This window comes from Brienomyrus brachyistius, chromosome 14, assembly GCF_023856365.1.
Source record: "Brienomyrus brachyistius isolate T26 chromosome 14, BBRACH_0.4, whole genome shotgun sequence".
In the NCBI taxonomy this organism is placed as follows: domain Eukaryota; kingdom Metazoa; phylum Chordata; class Actinopteri; order Osteoglossiformes; family Mormyridae; genus Brienomyrus; species Brienomyrus brachyistius.
The window spans coordinates 4,532,196-4,554,930 of NC_064546.1; the positions used below are offsets into that span (position 1 = coordinate 4,532,196).

The window sequence follows — 22,735 nt, forward strand, 5'->3', positions numbered from 1 at the left end:
CAACTTACCTGACTTATACTATCCAAAGTACTAATGTATCTTGGATCAAAATCCCCAAAGTTATATTAATGCTTCCACACCGTTAAAAACATTAACATCACAATTGTTTTAATGCATCGTTTTTTTATTGCCCGTTCATGTTGAGCCACTTTCACTGTTGCACAAGTTCAAGATAAGGCCACACTGAATATTAATCGCTTGGGGGGGGGGGGGGGGTGAACAAGGTGCACAGAAAGAAGCAATTCAAACCGGCTGTTAAAATGATCCTTTGATATTTCCATCCTTAACATGCATGTAGAATTCAGAACACTTAGCGGAACACTGAAGAGATTTTTGCAGCCTTTGGTGCTTCAATTTCAGATCCCTACAACAAATGACCCTTTGGGTAATTACTACACCGAAAGTCACTGTAATGGTGCAGTGCAGTGCTCGGCAAACCTGGACAATCAACTGTGTTACCCAGAAATAATCAAAATCTTAACCTGCATGATGCCACACAGCACTTCCCAGACTCTCCGCATGGGGTGCAAAAAAAAAAAAAAAAAAAAAACACAAAAAACACACTAGCATGAAGTGTTTAAAACATTTTTTTACTAAAAATTCCAAACAGACCATATTATGAATTAGGAGAGGGGTGGATGGACAATAATACTCAATCTGCCCATTAAGGCAGAATCCCCTCCCTACTTCCTGGTGTGAAGGAATTTCACAGTCATTCTCTGTGCCGTTATCTTTTTACCATGACAACTCTGACAACATCAGTGACAGGATAACAGTGTGTGCGCGCATGTGTGAGAAACAGTGGTGAGTGCAAGGCAGAACACTACCTGACAAAACCTTTAGAAATACACACGCTTTATTGAAGTAAATTGCCTGCAAAGGCAGAATCTCATATGAGGAAGTTTGTACAATGGTTTAAAAAATACATTCTTTTTCTGAATATTATTCTTCGCTATTCTACCCCCCAGATGACGTCCAGTTATAGCCAACGGAGGAGTGCAACCCCTCTTCATGCATTTAAGTCTCCCTTCTGACAGGGATCATATGCAAGGGAGAAAACACAAAAAAAATGGGAAAACTATAAAAACACTGTAAATGGATGCAAGAACTTCAGGGAATATGCAGCTGGGCCAGCGGCAGAACTATATTATGTACATACACACATACATACATACTTACACACACACACACAAAACTATAGGTCATTTCTTAAATATGTACATAATTGGGGGGGTTTTAAAAAAAATTCCACTTACTAATGATAGAATCTGTCACTTATTGCTAGTGCCTGACCCTGTATTGATATATTATTTTGCATTATATACAGTGTAAACACAACAGGGCTCAGAACAAGCTTCACGCATTCTAGGAAGAAAACCTCAGGCTGTCTTGCTAACATCCATGACTGATCTAGGCAGGGCTGATAAGAACACAAGGTTTTGGGGGTGAGTAGAGGGGGTGCTTTTTTTATAATGAGATCATGGCCTTATTGCTGCTGTTAACCGGCACTGGGCAATGCACCTGTTGACACACTAAAGATAAATGCAGTACTTTTTAAATAGCTGAAAAAGTGGCAAGTTTGAGCCTCCCCTACCCCATTCCCCACCCAAGGTGTTAAGGTTCAACAGAATCTCATCGAAATTGATTGACTGTTGATGAGAGCAAGCAATACCAGAACTGAACACTGAGGAACTTCATCATGCGAGCTTAAAGTGCTGACCGTCTCCATAGAGGAGCAGAGGAGAGCTTGGCATAGGTACACTGGGATGGGGGGGAGAGGGGTGTCCAGCAAGTCCTCATTAGCATCAGCAACCTAGTCAACCTGGCAGAAAAATAAAATAATAAAAAATAAATCTGACTTACCGCAACATGCACACAGCACACAGAGATACAGAACGCACGGCAACGCATAAGCCCTCGAGATTAAAAGCACCAGCCCAGGCCCTTCCCTGTCTGTTACGAGTCTTCCTCGACATCTCTGGCTTTCTTGTACATTGGCACGTTCATGCTGTGAAAGGCAGGCACCCAGTGGTTGTCGTGGAGGCCCACGTTGCAGCCTGGTGTGTCCTTACGGGTGCCGTGGCAGCACATCCAGTAGCCGGGCCCGTAGGGCAGTGCCTGGCAGTAGGGCTTGTGGTGCCAGCGGCAGAGGGAGACGTCGCCACGCCCGTAGCGTTTCTTGCATTGCTTGCAGGGGTCGTCCTTGTAGCGCGGGTCGCACACCCAACGCGAGTCGGCCGGCCGCACGCTGTAGCTCTCGATGATGAACTTGAAGTAGTGGCAGGTGCACTTGAGTGCAGCGAGGGTCTCCGTGGGTAGGAGGCCAAAGATCTTTACTATGATGTGGTGGGGCAAGATGGCCATGTACTGCTGGGGTTCAAGGAGGAGCTGGATCTTGAAACGCATCTCCAGGAACTTGTGGGAGACCATTCGGCGGAGAGGGAAGTGTGAGCGTTCAGGACTGACTGAGTCACCATCGCTCTCTACTTCTACCTCCGTGTCTGCTCTTTCGTGGCCCTCTCCCTCTGAGGGGGGTGTCGCAAGGTCACACAGAGAGGTTTCGGGGGGCAGCACGTCCCTAGGAGAGGCTTCCTCTGCAACCGGAGCAAGGGCCAGCTGCTCTAGCGTGGATGGCGGTGGTGTTGTGAAAAATAGCCTGCCCGGGAGCGGTTCCTGGCGCTGTCCGAGGCAGGACTCACTCTCTACCCTGCTTCCCTCCTGGCCCTCTCCCCTGCTGACCCTGCCATCCCCGAGTCTCGGCACAAGTGCCCCGCCTGCACGGAGCGGATCCGCTGCCGTGGAGCCCATCCTGTAAGCTGTGCTTGGTGGCTCGGTGGATGCGCTGCCAGGCTCCTTTCCGGGGCCCTGGAGACCCCTGTCCCGATTGGGCTGGGCCGTGGGTTCCGGCCGGGCCTCAGTTTCCGCTAGCAGCACCCGGCCCACGTTCCTCCGTAGGCTGCCACTGCGTTTCAGGCCTCCGGCTTCACGTTCACATTGCTCCTTCAGACACTCAGACTCCAACTTCGCCACCATTTCCTGAACGCGGATGCCCTCACCCACCTCCGCCCGGTTTTCAGGAGCATTCTGTCCCCCTGGCTGGTCGAGTGGTGGCGGTAAATCTACCTTGGACAGGGGATCGTTGCCAGAGGCACGCATGGAGCAGGGTTTGGCACGGCCCACCTGCTGGTCAAAGTAGGCCACAATCTCCACCACAGACAAGGTCTTGGACCCCTCTTCGCCATCGCCTTCCCGGCACACCAGCTCTTTATGCTCCGCACGGCCATTATCCAGAGACTGCACTTTGGGCATGCTGCCCCGCCGTGCCAGGGTCTGCTGCTTGTCCCGGTCCTGACACCACTTCCTCCGTTTGGCAATAGATCCTTCCACCTCCCAGCAGCCTTTCACCTTCATGACCGTCCGGAAGCTGGGAGCGCCGCCCCCGATGGAGGCGGGCTGGCCGGTGCCGTGGCTATACTGCTGTGCTGCATAAACTGCAATCTTCTCCTTGGTGTTGCCAGGCTTGATGACCGCCCAGATGTCCAGGGGCCCCTCGCTGTCCTGCTCGGGGCTGGAGCTCAGCTCGTTCCCCGACATGGGAGAAAGCAGCAGCAAGGAGCTGGTAAGCATCTTGACTGAGGAAGCCTTTCCATTCCGGCCGCGCGCACCACATGAAGATTCCACAGCTGCCTTCGACGTCAATGTGTTGGCACTACTGCTGCAGAGGGTGTTGGGGGAGATTACCCCAAGGGGGCGTCTGCCAACTATGCCACCCCCCAGGGAACACTGCTGACACATGCTGTGATCGGTCCTCTGAGACCCCTGCTGGCCGACATGAAGGCCTCTTGTGTTCTCATGGCTTGATTCCAGTTGAAGTTCCTTCTTCTGGAACTTGGGGTATGATTTTAGATGCATGTTTGTGAACCTGGGGAATTTAGAGAATGAGAGGCATAGTCACGATGCTGCTTGAGCAATGTAACACACAAAATCTAACCAATAACCTGGCAGTTTTTTTTTTTTACATACATAAAATTATGCACAATGTCCTCTCAGTCTTGTGCACTCAGACACACAGAATGACATTTGGGAAATAGCCCATCTGTGACACACAGCAGGCGCTCCCAGAAAGCCAGAGACAGCCATAGCAGATAAGGCGAAACGAACCCCCTGCCTTTTATCTAGCATGCTGCACACTTGGCTCTCAGCACCTCTATGGCATGGGAGGGAAACCCCTCTGCCAGCCATTTTCCTGGAATCATTTTCCCTTAGGAAAACATTTCATTGGATGATGTGGCACCGGTGGACACTTCCTGTTCTCCAGTGAGGTAAAAGGGGGTATTTTGGGCACAATTCCTCTTCTTCGCCCCACGGGAGGGGTGTGTGTGTCAGTAGTTCAGCCTCATCTCATCTACACAAACCATATCAGTGTGTAAATCAAGAGGATACCTTATTCTGCACACAGAATTTTTCTAACTATGGGATTCTAAAGTTTTATTCACAGTACAGTGTAATCTGATCTGTTTAAACCTATATTTTGTTTTGCTTGGTCAGAACACAGCTTGGCTGGGTGTTGAATTCCTGCTGGTTCCTACAGAGGAACATAGTGTCTGAAAATCTACTGTAGTGTTTAGACATGCAAATGTGCAAGATCCAAGGAAACAGCTGGCTGCAAAATGACACCACATAATAGGAAATTATAATGAGTGTCAGTTTGCACTCCAGTATGGCAACATTGTCATCCGAAGCACGATGGGCAAAGAGAAGGTCTGTTACAGAGGCTGGCCATTAAAAACAAAACTGTTTTTTGCAGCTGCCAATGAGCAATGGAGGTACTGAGGACTCAACCCTGCGGGGACTGTGCAGAATCGCTCAGCTGACAGAGGCCCAGGTGCCAGGGACATGATGGGAAGCTGGAGTCCTCGCAGAGCAGTGCTTATAAGGCATTCCTCAGGCCAGTGTGTGGGGGTGGGTGTGTGTGTGTGTGTGTGTGGGGGGGGGGGCACGTTACTGTAACCAAATCTGGGATGGCATTCTGGGGTTATGGGGTGGGGCCAGCACATATCCTAACACAGCAGGAACAAGGGTGGGGGTGCTGGTCAGCATTAACTGCCAGAAGGTGTTCAGACAAGCTCGAAGCCACATCCCCATGTGAAGGGACATGTGCCAGCACCAAGCAAAATCAGTTCTTCTGTCAGCCTGTTATTAAATCCAAGACCCCACCCCAGAAAACAATAACCCCAGGGGCCCCACTCAGACAGGTACACCACCACGCACTGCATACACAGAGGACTCTAGGGCTGGGAGGACTGTTCGACATAAATCGACAATGTGTATTATAAAAATGCATTGCCATGGAATATTTGTGTCGACATGTTATGTGAAACTACGTAAATGTTTTGTAACTACATAATAAGCTAATCGTAAGGGAAAAGTACCTTATCCCCTCGGGAGCACGTTAACGCTGTCCTTTTAAGAATAGCGCAATAAAACAGTCTACTAATAACTGAACTTTACTGTCCACCTGATGATCTCTTCGCCACTGGAGAGCTACAATATTTTATTTGTTGGACCAGTGGCACGATTCATTCAAAATAAAAAGTTACAACTATATCAATTATAGACCCCCCCCCCCACGTACGAGACAACATGGCTGTATCTACCAGCCTCTGAAGAAACGCGACAAAAAAGGATCGCATGCGGTCTACCAAAGTTTTTTACGACTACTCTTACACACTGTAGCCTAAATCGTTCCTTGCTCACTGAAGTAAGCTTAACTACAAGCTACCTTTGCTAGTGTTTGTTAGAAACACATTTCTCTATTTATTATAAATTATTCCATGTCTTAGCATCTATTTCAACATTAAAGTCAAATTGATGTACTGAAATAATTAAGCAAAAACCATTGCAGTGATTAACTTCAGTCAAACATAGAAATCCTATTGAATCTCTTAAGATTTGCCATTTTTGTTAATGCTCTAATGTTTAAGAAATGTTTTAATAAATTGAAATGTTAATGAGAATTTCAGAATTGTGTGTGTGGGGGTGAATTGTTGTATTAAATGACTAATCAAAAATTTGTTGTTAGATTAGTTGAATAATCTAAAAAAATTGCTAGATTAAATCGTTTGAAGAATAATCGTTTGGGACAGCACTAGAGGACGTGGATGCCAATTAGCCTAATTCTGCCTCTTCACCCTGTGGGAGGAATCCAGTGTCCCCGGTAGCACACAGGTTCTTTCTGCGAGAAAAGGCAAACTGCAGAAACCCAGAACGGAGGTGGAATTCAAATCTCCCAACTTGGGGCAGAGGGAGGCACAGCACAAACCTCAAGGCAGCGTGCTGCTCAGAAGCTACCCACCCTCAATCCTAGGTAACACTAGGATTCCAGGAGAAGATATTTAAGCTGTAGCACAAGCTTATCATGGTTTCAGCCCCCTTAGAAATTAAAATGACACACCCATAGGGAGACACGAATGGGGCTATTCAACAACTATAGCTATGATGCAATCAGTCATCTCTGCAGTTTACTGCAAGGAGAGGCAGGCTGGCAGTTATGACAGGCTTGTAAATCCATGACTCACCCATCCCCTTCCCCAGGGATGGGATACCAACCAGAAATAACACATCAAGACCAGTCTCTTTTTGAAGTTCCTGTCTGTCAGTAACATGGACAACGATCTAAAATGTTTACTTTGAAGGTGCACCTGTAAGCCAACTACAAATCAGGCCACAGCCTCAAATGGATATAAAATCTCTTTATCCTGCTGGTAAACAAGACACACAAAGAAAAAGTGTAGAAATTAGTACTTTGTGTAACAATGTATTAATCTCTCACACACACACACACACACACACACACACACACACACACACACACACACACACACACACACACACACACACACACACACACACACACACACACACACTCTTCCATCGTCTTCTGCCTCACAGACCCAAAGGATAAAGAATTCCAACCATGTTGGCAGACGGTGAGCTCTCATGAGCAAACAAAGCCAAAAGGATGGGCCAGCATTTCCTGCGCTCACCTCGAACCCAGCTCGCTACTTCTGAGTGCAGAACTACACGCAAGCGAGGGACGAGACCTTTCACGCAATACCCAAGAGTGTGGGAGGCAGATTTATATTAAACAGAAAGCACACATGTGGGCAAGAGTACCTCAACAGCTAAATGTGCCAGAATGGAAGCAGATCTGCACTGTTGTGATGTGTGTCCATCTTTCTAAATACTCTGACTGGGCATGCAAAGGCAATGCAGAACTGTCCTCAGTATAATACACAACCTGCAAGTCTTTCATATTGACTCTTTTTCCCATTTATGTAAACAGAGAAATTTTCGGGCATATGCTAAGAAAATGATCCACAAATGGAGGTAGTAAAGGATGCAGCCACCTCAGACAGACAGCCTCAATATTTCCAGGTCCACGACTCCACACAGTGACTAAAAACAGCCTTGCCAAAGCTTAGGCCAATGAACGGCAGACAGCTGCCACCCGAAACCAACTCGAGTCCCTGGGGAAGGTCACTGCAAAGACACCCAGCAGAGGAGCACCAAGGCGCAGCTTAGAGAGCTGACAGCGAGCTCAGGGACTGATTATGAGGTCTACAGGGTTTCGGTCAGTGTGCAGTCACACAGGCCGTCAGAGCAGAGACTTCGCTGCTTCAGTGCTGTCCATTCTAAGCGCAACGTGCCCCTACGGCCCGCAGAAACGCTCCTCACTGTCAGCCGTCCATTACTAGGGGCAGACACAGAAATGGAATAGCAGAAGAACAAGATGGTGGGCCGAATCACATCATGTGAAAGGTCACACCCATCTGGCTCCACATCAAATCAGCGGTACGCGTTGTCTTAATGGGCCCAGCGTGAGGGTGACTCACTGTTAGACGGGCCTGCCTGGAGGACAGCACAAAGGGGGCTTTAGCAGCTGTACCAGGACCTCACTGGAGCCCAGACCATGTGCCTGGCTCTGCCTGCGTCCCTACTGCAGCTTGTGGGTATTGTGGTCTAACTGCTGCAGGCGTTTTCAATGAAACTGTCTGCTTTCACTGAACCACTTAAGCTAGTGGGTAGCGCAATTCAGGTTTGGGGGGTTGGGGTGTAACAGCCCCCAGCACTGACCAACGTTACTAAAGCTGCAAATAACTTTCAGAGCACTTCCAGACATGCTGGACGTTTGAGTGCCTCTTGCCTGGAAATTGTTCCTGGAAACAGTTCCAGTTTTTCCTTTCAACACAAACACAACAAAGATGGAATTTATTATGACCTCACTAATCTCACCATCCATGACATTTTTGGGATACTGATATTTGGAAGTCATTTCTTATGACAGCTTGCCATATTGGCATTAAAAAATTCCAGCAGTTAAATCCATGTCAGGGTTTTTTTGGAGCAAAATCGCCACTTGACCCTACCTCCGTTGATTACTGAAATAATTTGGGAGAAAACAGATATGGAATTTAACACATTTCTCAATGAAAAATACAGACCAATTCAAGAATAATACCAGCAGTACTGCAAGTAGGTTTTTTAAAATACATAAAGAAATTTTCACTCAAGTACTATTGTATGCATAAATGAATATGGGTGATGCCAGAAAGAGAAATGAATTTTGTGGGTGGAGAGGGTGTTTACCTCCAGGCTGGGTGCAGGGTGGAGGGCAGTTTCCGTGGTTCCCTGTAGGGGGCAGCTCTGTAGGAAGTCATTATTAATTCACATCTCCAAGGCACTTGGCTCCTCCCTCCAGTGTAACACACTCTGCTCAGGCCAGGATCAGGGCAGTTCAGGTATCAGGTTTCCACTGTGAGGAAAAGGGGCAATTAGATATGCCAATGTCGTTGTCAAAACATCAGGCAAAGCACGCAACAGGGCGACAACCATTACAACACATTAGAGAGAACAGAAAATGTGACATTTACTGAGAGAAAGCAGCACACATCTATACCACGACAAAAAGGGATCACCGTATTCAAAGAAAATTGCTCTAAAATGACACTGCACAAGAAACACAACACGTCTGTTCCCAATTTTACTACTTACTGAAACTGCAAAAGGCACACAAATATTTCCACTGCAGTACACAACCTGAAACTTCTGCTTAAGTAGATGCATCCCAAGTTTGAATGCTCCGCATCCCACACTGTCTTGAGCCCCACCCCAGCCGTGGTTCCTGGTACAGCCTGTTTCGTGCAGCATAGCGACAGCACAGCCAGAATGACTTGTCATTTAGTGTGAGAGAGTCATACTGGGCAGGTTATGAAAATATACAAATTTATTCAGTATTAACACATTAAGAAAATTAAAGTTCAGCAAATACTTAGGCCTAAATGAATGATGGACATTCTCAATCTTGAATGTTAACATTGCAGAATGAATGATCAGAGCTGCAGCATTTCAAGCAGAAATTTCAGATGTACCATTTCCCGCTCAGTCCAAAGAGAGCAGGCCTCCACCTGTCAGGCCCCTACACTGCTGCCTAGTAACAGCCCATCTGCTGTTGGAAAGCTGACTTTGCCATCAAAAAAAAAAACCCAACACTAAACAGAAAGGCATCATGGCCAAAAATACATATGGAGATCCCAGCTGCATTATTAGCTGCACCAGGTCAACTCCACACAAGCCACCTTCCACAGAGCATATTGCAGTACTTGCCCATTAAAAGCAGACACACATATCACTGCTTCTATAATCCATGTTTGGCTGTGTAGCGCTGACTTGGGTCTGCTTAAATCCCAAAAGATAGATCGAGGGGAAACATGTGCCTCTGCAGCTACCTGAGCAGCTCCTCTTCCCTTCTTACATAATCCACAGCCTACTTTAATAACAAGAACAGCATGTTTCCACTGAACTCCAGTTTCAGAGCTCGCTAAAGGAATTGGACACCTAGCACCATACTGGCACCTACTACTGTGAAGACAAAGTCAATATTTTGTAGACAGCACACAGAAATTAAGCTGTCAAATAAGCACCAATGTAGGTCTCTTTCCCTACGCACTAGGAATATCAAAATTATTGAAACTATATTTCCTATAAACCATGTACAAGACATCCACTATCATAGCTATGGCACACAATTTACAGAAGAGCAAGACACTGATGCATGAGTTGGATATGGCAAACTGAACACTTGGCTTATATTATTTCACCAAAAATGTGCCTAGAGATTAGCTGGGCTCCCCCACCATTCACTGGTCTCCACTTTCTTCAGATCAATGTAAAGCAGGGCAGTAATGGTACACATTTGTTGTGTGCCATTCTGTGCATCATTTCTGGTTTGGCATGCATGATAATACATACTAATACAATTGACAAGAGCGGAACCTAAACTAACAAATATATGTTAAAGAGGGTAAATGTCAGGCTAACTGCAGCTGTGAGTTGGGTACACTAGGGCTAGTAACAGTCACTCACAAACAAGCAGTTTGAGAACATTTCAGTTTCCCAATAAATTACACCATTACCAGAAAGAGTAACTGATAAGACCAAGACTGACTGTCAGCTATGTTGCTGGAAACGCATCCAACATGCTACCTGATCTGAGATGATCACCTGATCGTGTGTATGACCAGAGCAAGTTAGTCTCCCTATGGCATTTAAGGCACTTTTGCAAGAAATTAAAAAAAGCGGCTATATAGGTACGCTTATTGCTATGTATATGCGATCACACTATGCAGCAAAGAACACAGCAGGGATTGAGAGCATTATGAGAGTAATGCAGTTATATTTTGATTAAGTTTTAGAAATGTATGTTTACAAAACAGATGGTTATTTGGATTATGTTAAAGACGTGTCAACCAAAGGCAATGCATCTGTCAACATCTGTTCTTAGCTTCATGTATAATAAATTTCAAAATAAATTTGTGTTTTCCTTGCTGTACCGAAATGTGAACCCAAAAGCACGGTTCATACCAAACCATGAATCTTGTGGACTGTTACACCCCTAATCCAGAGTTAATCCCACGAGTCACTGTATTGCTACACACCTGAAAAGCTGAACTTCCAGCAGGTGTAAGACTCTTGTAGGAGGAATCAGGCCCTCCATGATAACAGAAAAGGCTGCAACAGAGTCAATGGCACTATAGTTCACCAACTTGCAGTTACTAAAACTGAACAAACGAGGACAAAAAGCCCTTTGCGAAAACTAGGATTTCATCCTGTGGACTACTGAACAGCCCAGAACAGATATGAAGGGTGACACACAAGCATTGGCCAGCAGTAGAATGGAGATCAAGTCAGGTAAAAACACGAGCAGCCCTTTACTCCCCTGCTCCCGTTACCTTTCTGAGGACAATAAGGCAGCCAGGTCAGCCATGAAGAACAGAGGCTGGACATTTGGGGTAGCAGGGTTATGCTGTGGGCCTGGACTACAAGTTGGACTGGTGTGCCAAACAGACGGGCCTCAATGCAAGCCACCCCCCCCCTCCCCAAAACACTGGATATAACAGTCAGTACCTTTACATGCACACTAAAGAAATCAAATTATTGTGTGTTAGTCCGACTAAAACTGCACTCTTAAAAGTACATGCAAACATGTCGGTCTGACTGAAATCGTACTAAATTGAATGTCTTGTAGTTGGAGTAAGACGCCCAGATAATGCGATTGGAAGTTGACTTACTACTGCAAGCTTATGCTCAGTCGCACTAAATTGGCCTAGGTGCTCAGTGGATGCTCCATGGTTTCCCCTGCCGGGCTTTGACCCGGAAGTAACAAGAAGCTGGTACGGAAGCAGCTTAGAGCATAGCAGAGGACAGGACAAAGTGTGATATTGGTACAAAAATCACCATTGTTATGCACATCAAGTTCTTACGTCGCTAGTCAGCTAGTTTAACATCAGGCTTTTTCTTACTTTCAATTTGGTCTGGATATTATAGCACAGGGAGCTTGTCTCACTAAAACATTTTTACTCTGTCAAAGAAAAAAACAGCAAGTTTTGCAATTCTAATGATTATTCCTTTTCAAGATTATCTAGTATACATTTTTTTTTAAATTTCTAACACAGTGCTGGCATAATGAATTACACAACACTATTTCCTTTTATGCGATGCTGACCTTATATCTGTTCTCACCGACCAATTAAAGCTTGTGTCACTAAATTTGTCCAGGTGCCCATTATTGATTTTTATTTATTTTTTTTACATCTGTGACATAATAGGTCACCCGGAAAAGGCCCAATACTAAGAAACAGAAAAGGAGCCATATCACTAGGGCTGCAGCGATTCATCAAGTAACTCGAATAACTCGATTACAAAAATAAATCCTTGATGCAAATTCTTTGCTTCGATGCTTTGTGTAATCCGCATGACTATGTACTGCTTAGTGATCAGCGTGTTTCACTCGGAGGATTATTGTCGCAGCTTACGCTACATTACGTGTAGCAGGTTTGATTGGATTACGTAATGGAGGAAGACAGGGAAAATAGCGAGGAAAGTCAGAGAAAAAGATGAAATGTGTAAAATTTGGGACCATTTCGAACAAAAGAAAAACTAAAATACTGTACAGTGTGTCCATTGTAAAACCGAATTAGCTTAACACAATAGCACAACGTTGATGATTCAACATCTCAACAGAAAGTGCCCCGTCTATGCATCCAGTCCACAGAGTGAAACGAATACAAGGTAAGCACGAGCGTTTCACAAGCAGGCCCTATTTTTCCTCAAGAAAAACAGATAAGACCACAGCAGTGAAAATGATGCTTTCGTAGTTTAACATGGAGCTGGAGCCTGTCTATACACTAACAAAGAGCAAAGAGACGGTTCTGTTACAGAGATGGTGAACTCAAGTGGAGTGAAGAAAAACAGCAGTGCTTGTAATTGCTACTAAATCTTTACTGGAAAAGGCTGGCGAGAGTCCTTAATCAAACCAGCTGTTCAATAAGCTGAAAGGTAAAGGAAAGTGATGTTTTCAGCTGCTACCATCCACTACCGTTTGTCTTCCACAGCAGCAAGGCTACAGTACAGCTATACAAGTTAAACACACACATGAACATGCACTTCCTCATCCAGGATATACAGTCCTGTCAGAACTTTTTTTATAACTCCTATAAATATACAAGAATACAGAGTGTAAAGGCCATTTTAAATTATACCTTAGTTTAAGATATGTATATATTTTTTCAGTAATTTTATTTGCACTAAAAGGGTTTAGTTCCTTTGTCAGTAGTTGTATGTAGTTCAATCATTAAAAATGTTCCTAAAAAGGAAACCCATGAGTTGTTCATTTTAAGAGACCCATCTATTTTTCCCTTTCAAAATAGTTACTACTACTCTAATAAGACAAAAAGTATTTCTTATCCAATTACTCGATTAAAATCGATGGAATAAATCAATAGAATACTCGATTGTTAAAATAAATCGATAGCTGCAGCCGTACATATCGCCACTTATTGCAGACATCAGTCAATAAATCGACTCCCTTCCCGTGCATGTATACTGGGACAAGGACCACAGTCCGATTACACTGCCTAGACTAACTAAAACTGTAGCTCGACTTAGCTGTGCATGTAAATGTACAGAATAAGAATGGCTCGATTAGAGAAAACCAGAAACTGAGCTGTTCTTGATCCACACTACATGGCATACATACCGATTAAATGTGCCACTACATCCTGAAACCATATGCATTTTCTTACGGGTTTCCATGAAATGCAGCACTGTGTGGGCTCCATGCACATACATCTGCCTCTTTCCAATTGAGGACAGACCCAGACAGACACCTTGAAGGTTTCACCTCAGCAGCTGCTACCAACTGCCTAAGGGAGCTTTGCTTCCCTGCTTAAGCACCCACGCCAACCAGGAAGGAATAAAAAGGAAGCATGTCTTGCAGCTGGCCAATAAGCAGCCAGGGTCCTCACATGCCTATATATGGCAGAGATAATCAATAGCAACCTCTGCTGCTCTGTGAAGCACTGAAATTTCCTAGAGCACTAATCTAGCACAGCACCTGCCACAGAGGTCAGAACTACATAAGACAGAATCTGGGGGACTGCTGTGCCTCAGAGTAGTGCCGTATCATTATAAATGTTTAGGTTAGAGGTACACCAATCCGATATTCGTGATCCGTACTTAGAGGGATTGGGTATCAGCCATAGGTGATCGACCCAAATCAGATATTTAAATTTTCAGCAGTCTGTAAAGAGATAAAATCAATTTATACAAGAAATAGGAGCTAAGAAATCACATTTCAGCTCTCTTATTTCATGTTTTCACGGCATTCAAGTTAAATCCAACGCTGCCATTCAGTCTACTTGCTACTCAGTCAGTGTGAGCGCATTTTCTTCGGCATGCTGTGACATCACATGCATATCCTTTGCAGTAGGAGCGCAAGAACGTCAGATAAAAGGGTGACAAAATTACACTTGCATGCTTGCAAACTTATGCAACACGTCTGCAACCAAGAAGCATTTTATGCTTGAGACAACTAGCACCACAGCAATCTTTGTAAAAACGTTTGAGGTGGAAGTAGCATTTAGTGGAAAATCCCACTAGAGGAAAGCGCACAGAATTGCACGAAGAAATGCAAGTAATATGAAAAAAGCAAAAGGATAATTTGGGAGTCGCTAGCTTGGGTTGCTTTGTGCATTTACTACAGCTTGTGATACACTAAGGGCTGCTATCACAACAAAATGTAAAAGATGCTGTTGCAAGTGGAAGAAATTATGGGGCATTTTTGCATTTACCACTTGCATATCCTCACTTGGAAGACATTGAAATTGAACTGAAAATGCTTTAAAAATTCGTACGATGTACAAACGAGGAGAAGCAGTACGTTATGCATGCTACTAGCAGTCTAATAAGCTTTTTTGGCATACATTTTCCCCCCATTTGTATTTACTAGTTTAAAAAGTGCTCTGGTAGACTGGTACTTAGTCGATACCCTCTGTTCAGGTATCGGGATCATACCTGCACTGAAGAAGTGGGATCAGTGCACCTCTAGTTAAGGTCATCTCCCACTCCACACCCCACCCCCAGGCTTTAGCTCAAAATAAACTAAGAGGGCATCGTGCTACAAAACCTCCGAAAATGTCTGACATTTCCAACCAATGCAAGTTAATTCTTTGCAACAGAACAGAAAAGGGTGATGCTAGCAAGGGGGGGGGGGGCAACAATATCTGGGCTAAAATTCGTGTTGGAATAAGGGAGGTATTTAAAATTTGGTAGCCTAGATCTGTTTCCAGAGGTGCAGACTTGCCTAGATAATCCAATCAACATAGGAATGCCAGAAGGGTGAGAGCTCTGTATTAAAATCAGAACATCTACAAGCACCCAAGAACAAATCATAACTGCCATCAAACCTACCCTCCTACCAAGGGAGGCCAAGCTACTATGCCACCAACAAAAAGCACACAAGTTTTCCTCCCTCAGTCTTATCAGCCAAGCACAAATTTCACATAAATGGTAAGTACTTGGACAATGAGGATTCTGATTTATAAACCATTCAGAAGGCCATTTCAACCCCATCCCCCCACCACACATACACACACACAAAAAATACCCTCTGGCTCTGAAACTCAAGGACAGAGGGACTACCCTTACTTGGCAGTAAGCATTACTACATTGGACACCCATGATTCTCAATTACAAACAGTCTGTATACAGCCATGCTTACAATATATAAGCTTGTTGATCAACCTCAGATGGTAAAAGGTACACAATCATGTCAGTACAGATGTAAAAGGACACCATAGAGGCCACAGAAACACTCGTTAAGTGCCATTTCTACATTAGTTAGTGGTAATTTCACCAGTTACATAAATAGCAGGGAACAAGCAAGAAGCCCTTCAGGTTTTGGAATTTTGAAGGCTATACTCTCACTACTAGAATCAGCTGAACATGTTGTCATCTTTCACATAACACACCAACCTTCAAACAGCAGCCTGGGGGAGGGCACACCTAGTATGTTTTCCTACCACAATCAGCATTCAGGGTTTACACACGCAACATGAAAATAAAGTGGCAAGCGCAAACCTAACATTAAACCTTACACTCTCCGCACAGCATACAAAAATCACGTTCTATAGCTTTAAACCATTTAGTACCATTCAGTAAAAATTCAGATAAGTATTAAAAAAAGAAATCAAAATCTCAGAGTTGTCTAAAATTCTATGAAACTGAAGACACAGAACAAATTAACTGCCCAACTAATTTAATGAAGCACTGCAAACATCAAGCCTACCAGACTACTGGCTAACAGCCATTGCTTTTACAATAGGCCTATCACCAAAAAACTGACAAAAATAATTTTAAATAAAACATTAAGGAGGAGTACTGGTGAGAAAGCAGCCAGGTTTAGGCTTGGCACACCGCAAAATGCCTCACAATGAAACCACTCTCACCCCAACCCATTAAGCAAGTGCCTAACAGTGAAAGGAAAGACAACTTCCAGCTTGACAGACATCTGATTGTATCATTGGTACGTGCTTGTTTGTAAGTTTTGAACTTAAGGACCAAATCAGACACACACAAAAAAACACACCCAAACTGAAGTGCACCTCACATACTTCTACAAGTAGGGCTGTCACAATAATGACATTTTAGTTTACGATAGGCGTACAAATAATTAAGATTAACAATTTGTCTCATAACACCATTATAGCGTTAACCTAATCAGAGTTTAGTAATATGCAAGCGCCTTATGAAGAGCTACTAATTAGCATAGCATGGACCATAAAGAACGTTTGCTTTATACTTTGTAAAAAAAAAAGGACAAATAAGAACACCTCGAGATAATCAGTTAGTGTTGTCACTACACGATCCAGACCACCTGCCTGATTTGTACTTCCCACCTCTGCACATGCACAACATTTGAGCATGCGTACACTGCACCACATTTACTCGCACCACCTGATCCATTCATTCTGCCATTTCGTTTCATTTTATTTAATGACATTTTGTTCAGTGTAAGATTACATTCATTTTGTAATTTAACTACATAACACTGTTAAACACTAGTTACTCCCCACTACTGTACCTAAATATCCCATATCTGAAATAGAAGTATAAACTAATGAGGTGAAATAGATATTTTGCATTTGTTTCAGCCATATTTACACACTCCAGATCAGAAACAAGGAGAAAAGATTTCTCTAGTTGTTTGTCCAGTTGGCATAATCTATTGAGTTTGTTGCACCATAAATAGTGGCAGCTGTCAGGGACAGTCACCCCATCCCAACTGGGGTACCCAACAAGACAAGTGCAGGCACTATGCAGAATTTTATTAAACAGACAGAGAACACAAAGAATCTAAAATAGGAATACACCATTTTGGGCGGGTGGAAATTACACAAACAGTCCGCAAAATGAACCCAATGTTATGTAAAGAAATATTAATGGGATCAGGCAGGGCTGTAAGTGTCAAAATAACAAATAAAAAAAAAAGATTGATAGATAGAAAGATAGATGTACTTTATTGATCCCGTAGGAAATAGAGACATCCAGTAGCTTGAAAAATACTAAGATGAAAAGAAGTGGCACACAATCAGGCACGGTCATAAAATATGCTGAAGTGTAAAGCTGCGCATGAGCAGATGTGTGAGGTACAAATAAGGCTGGTGGTACAGATCTTTTCATAAGTGTAAAAAGATGACGTCATTTAATGTGTGCAAGTCTAACATTACATGGTAGAAAGAGTGATAGAAATGCCACTGACGTTTCATCCAGCTATTTTTATTTACAGATGCATGGAGATTATTCTAGCAGTTATGCAAAATAAATGCATTCAGCTCAAATTGAGATCAGGCGATTATGTAATAACTGCAAGAGGCCTATACAAATAGACAGCATTGCCTTCAGCAACTCACAACTTCAAGCTTCATGTTAAGGGATGATTTCAGAACACCGAAGATCTACACTACACAATAATACAGCAAATGAACAGCAATAAAAGGCCTTTGGAGGTGGAGCTCGGAATAAATATTACTGTGCTTCTTGAGACAGGCTCCAGCTTCTCTACGATATCATACCAGGTAAGCAGTGTGAAGATTAGGTGGACTGATGCACAAATACCTGTACACAGAACAAAGGGACTTAGCAAATAAAAACAGGCAGGATACATTCTGATGGTCCCTCAAAGCCCAACTATGGAGAAACTGGACCAAGGCATTGAGAACATGCACCACCCAAGTAAAGGGTCATTGTGCCATCTCACACCATGGGCCATTACCCATTTTGACCAATAAAAAAAAGCCATTTACAACCCCTACCCAGCATTCAAATTGAATGACAGATTCTACATCCAAGATGAGAAGTTTCACACATATATGATAATTGCTCCTACAATGGTGCGGATGGAGCATAAGAATGGCTACATATCCTGTTGCACAAAACTAAAGGACACTGACAGGAACAGAAAAGGCAGTTCAGTAAGGAGCCAAGGTCACCTGCACGTGAAAGAAAAAGAAACGGAGAAATGAATCTTAAGATTGAGGCCCAGCTCTTTGCAAGGTCCCCCCTGTTAAGTTGTAAGAAACCAAAACAACTTTCCACTGCTCTGTAAACTGTCTGAACTAACACCTGGTACAAGTAGCCAGAGAAGTCACTTTCTCCAAGCTTATTTTCCACATCATTTTAGTTTGCACAACAGCCTTTCTGTTCTTACAGCAAGTAAGAACCAGACCATCCACAAATAAAGTTATTAATTGTCCCTTTATAAGGCTGTCTAGTGACGTGATTAGTCTAATGGTTCTAATTCAACAAGGACTAAAATATCAGAACAGGGGCCAAGGTTTATTTTGTCTTCTCCTCAAGCAGACTGAAACCACACAGAACACACCTAAGGACTGCACACCTCTCTGTACTTTCCGCAGTCATTAGCGAAACAAAAGGCATTTATTTGCCTAGAACAGGAAGAATAAGGCCAGAAGTGCAATAAAGATATGAGGATAGTACAGAAGCCAATCAATTGATGGCCGAAAGCCCAGTAGATAAGATTAAACGTACTATGCTGATGGTCAATATAGTGAAGAAATACAAACAAGACGTGTTCCCAGCTTGTTATGAAATCTGCAGTTAAACTAAGCATCAGACACACCACAATTCAGACACCAGCTAAGCAGAATACTGTTTGCAAATCACTGGATAACCTAGATTAGGGGTTCCCAATTCCTGGTCCATGAACCGGTACCAATCTATAGCCAGTATTCCATGGGGCTGCAGAATGCTGGGGGTTTTGCAGTGGGGTCAGTTAATTTCGAAAAATATTTTTATGTTATATTTTTCAAATTTTCTACCCCTCACATTCATGTGTTCTGGTCGCATCTGAAAAAATTAAACATTAACCTTATGAAATTCATCAGCATCTCTCCCCTGAACATTATACCAGTCTAAGAAATCTTACTAAGACAAACTGGTCTGCGAACATCAAAAGGTGTCGAACCCCTAGCCTAGACAGAACATTCTGATTTTTTGGCACACCTGTCACCCGAGCCCTCTACCAGAGGGCAAGACCCTGCTGCCTGTACATGACTCCGGACAAACTGCACCATTGTAAAGAACTTGGGAAGTGGGCACCTGTTGAATGTATCATCACTACAATTTGAAAAAAGAAGGGGGAAGGGGGAGACCCTGCACTACAACTAGACAATCTGAAGACAGGGCCTCATAAAGACCAGAAAAGGAACGGGATGACATCATCCATACAGCAGAGGCAGGCGTACAAGTATGTCTATTGTTGGTCTGCTGCAGCATCCACCACCTGGGAACATTTGCTCCAGAACACATCCCCCCTTCACAATTAGAAAGGCACGACTACATACTCTATGCCAGTGGTGAGATCAGCACCTTAAGTGAACAGTAAACAAATAGCTGTAGTTCCATGAATCATGCAGACATTTCACCAGCTTCACCCTGCAATGTGACTGACATAGGGACATCTATTCAGTAAGAAACTAGTAGAGCCATACGGTAACCACTTCCCCCCCAGAAAATACAAAAAGGCAGACAAAGATGAAATTAAATTGGCGAGACAGTGCCTCAAAAAGCCAAAGATACATTCCATAACCAGCCATTGCATTGATGAGCAAACCATACCCTAAGACCACTCAGTTCAGCAAGATGTAACACCTATATACTGATAAGTGCCAAACGAATCCTCTTTCTACACTTGTGTGATTCCAGAAGCCTTCCTCTGACAGACTTGTTAAATATTGCCCAGGCTTGAGTTCAAAGTTTGTCTGGGAAATGGGCTTTGTACCTATCTTGAGTGCAATAACCGTTACAAGACTGCAGCAAGCAGATGTTTACATTTACAAAACAGCTGCCTCACAGTGTGATAAGGGGTTAACCTGAGGAAGACCAACAAGACACCTGGGGACCAGACAAAGCACAGCAGAGCAGGTAGATAAGCCAGGCCAAAACATGTCTGTAGACACCATCCATTAAACTTAAAAATATATATATATATATAATGTCTTATCAGTCAACCCCACCATAAAAAACGTATAGTTACGCGTAGATCATTTGGGCATTTCAACGGTTGTCCGCACCCCATCTAATGAGTTAAATTACTACAGTTATCCAAGACAATAAAAAGCTTTCGCCTTAAAAATAACCTATGACCTATTACTGCAATCAGGTAAGATATAGAGTTCACAAGTTCATTAATAAAGGACAGTTGGTCAAACTGAACAATAACTCAGCCCCAATTTTGCACCATAACGACTCGTTATGGGGCTTTTAAAGCAACCTTCGTTTCGTCTTGATATTGGAATCCCACTTGTCTTCAAAATAATTTCCCCCATGTGTCATACGTCCATTTCAAAACGGATGCACAAAACACTGAACTTGGCGGAGAGCTGCTACAGGAGTTAGTCACGCGAATTTTAAAACGAATTTATACAACATTGTTTTAAAATAAAGTACCATCTTACTTTTTAATAATAAACAAGCTGGTTACATATGTTAGTCGCCCAAACTGGACCCCAGACTTGCTGAGCAGAAAGGACGATTTCAGGATCACCGCAGCGCCAGAGAAACGCAAGCTATGAAAGCGTATGTTGTAACAGGCACGGTGCGGCTGTCACGTTAATTTAAAGTGTACACTACAGTTACTACTGAAAAAGAAAACATATTTCTTTAAACAATAAAAAATGAAAGGCGCCTCCGTCTTCCCCGACGTGGCTGTTCTCGACTTCTCCCGTCAGAAACATAGGAACTGGGTGCACACCTAGTTAGCATTGGCTAACCAGCCAACGACGACTCTCAACGCCTTTTAAACCCCGAAACACGCACACTAAACGGATGTCAGCGACTAAATCGCAACGTATATATAAAAAACTTAATGGAAAGGGAAGACAAGCATACCATATAAACCGCAGTTCGAGCTGACCCGCGGGGGAAAGAAGTCGGAAATGGACGGTTTCGGTGCCACCAGCTGCGGTTTCCAAGCCCAGCAAAAACGTCCTGTCCTCTGACTAGTCGAACGTGTTCCGGAACGTCGCCATGGTCTGCACTTTTCATAAAAATGCCAAAACGTATTAAGAACTGAATGTTGTCGTTTCGCGCTGGTTATTTAACCTCGTCCACGGAGTAAGCCTCCAATACCCCCAACTGCTCTCTACATCGCGAAGCAAACTACGTATCGCCACTTCATATAGCACGCAGCGTTCCGACGTCCTTTGTCGGGAACGCGCACGTACAGCGCGAAAGGAGAAGTGGGGACGAGTAGCTTGCTGTCCCTCAGCCGAAAGGGGACATTTCCAAACAGTATTCATTCTGTTCTTTTGTTCATTTATTTATCGTTTCTGGCACGCTGTTCCAATTCAGTGTTTCTGAGCTAATAAATACAACAGATTTAATTATTACTGAAGCTTACCGAATTCGTGAGAATTCACTTGCCACCTATCATCTGTATATTATAATATGCAGATAATAGCAATTTTACTTATTGTTGCAAACACTGGCGCTTCAATATATACTTTCTACTTTTTAGAACAAAATTTTGGAAGAAAAAAAGATATAAAGATACATGTATCCATCGTAAAGCAAATGGATTGCCTGTGGTGTTCATAATGAATGTTATTTGTTTTCGTAAAAACACATTTTACTCAGATAAAATCCGAAAGGCATGCACATATGGGCACCATTAGTTGACATCACACTTTATCTCTAAATACACCGAGTAGTCTAGTGACCTGCGTTTACGGAGTTTACACGTGCTCTGTGCACAGCAACACCGGCATTTCAATAATTCATCATCGTCGTCTCGAGTTTCTCTCAGAAATATCATCTGCTCTTTCCATCGTTAAAAATACATGAGTGACCGGCCAAGAGATATTTTGCATTGCGCCCTTCTCTTGACTTGGATGTCAGCGAAATATTCCAACCCAGTTTGCGCAGAAAAATGTGATGCTGAATATTTGTTATGATTTACCTCTTTGTAAGGAATTACGTGTTTGCAGTAAGAGGTCCTTATCGTAGTATCAAGGCAGCCTTGCTGTTTGTGAAGGTCAAATTTTAAACACATTCTATATAGTTTTGCTCCTCATGTATGTTAACAGATTTAACCCTTTTTGTATGCCTTTTGTCTCTGGTGTACTTATGCTACACGGGCAATTGCTTGGCTGCACTATCTAGGTCATGGTGTAGGGACGTCTATTTCCACAGGTGAGAGGAAGTGAGACATGGAGAATGTATGATGCAGCCATACTGTTGGGACTGCTGTTGGTCATGTTTTTACATGTCTGCACCTCCCCCACAGTGAGCAGGAACTGAGGTGTTCACCAACTTG

The 22,735-nt window shown here is 43.5% G+C and overlaps 1 protein-coding gene across 2 annotated transcripts; it reads right to left on the bottom strand.

Moving 5' to 3' along the window:
* Positions 1 to 574: 574 nt before the first annotated feature.
* On the bottom strand, positions 575 to 21,612 carry fbxo34 (F-box protein 34). Of its 2 annotated transcripts, none has more exons than XM_048974710.1 (3): positions 21,310 to 21,612; positions 8,650 to 8,815; positions 575 to 3,922 (listed from the first exon to the last, which is right to left on the bottom strand). In XM_048974710.1, exons 2-3 carry the CDS (start codon positions 8,718 to 8,720, stop codon positions 1,957 to 1,959), a joined length of 2,037 nt encoding a protein of 678 aa, XP_048830667.1. In that variant the 5' UTR covers positions 8,721 to 8,815; positions 21,310 to 21,612; the 3' UTR covers positions 575 to 1,956. The 2 variants fall into 2 exon arrangements, with proteins under 2 accessions (XP_048830667.1, XP_048830668.1); XM_048974711.1 differs by lacking the exon at positions 21,310 to 21,612 and adding an exon at positions 13,598 to 13,789.
* Positions 21,613 to 22,735: the final 1,123 nt, after the last annotated feature.

Bases quoted from the DNA above. Each gene is read 5' to 3' on its own strand.
- fbxo34 (XM_048974710.1), bottom strand. From the start codon at position 8,720: ATGACTTCCTACAGAGCTGCCCCCTACAGGGAACCACGGAAACTGCCC. The intron at 3,923-8,649 runs GTAAACACCCTC...TAAATTCCCCAG, and splicing joins ACCCTGCACCCAGCCTGGAG to GTTCACAAACATGCATCTAA.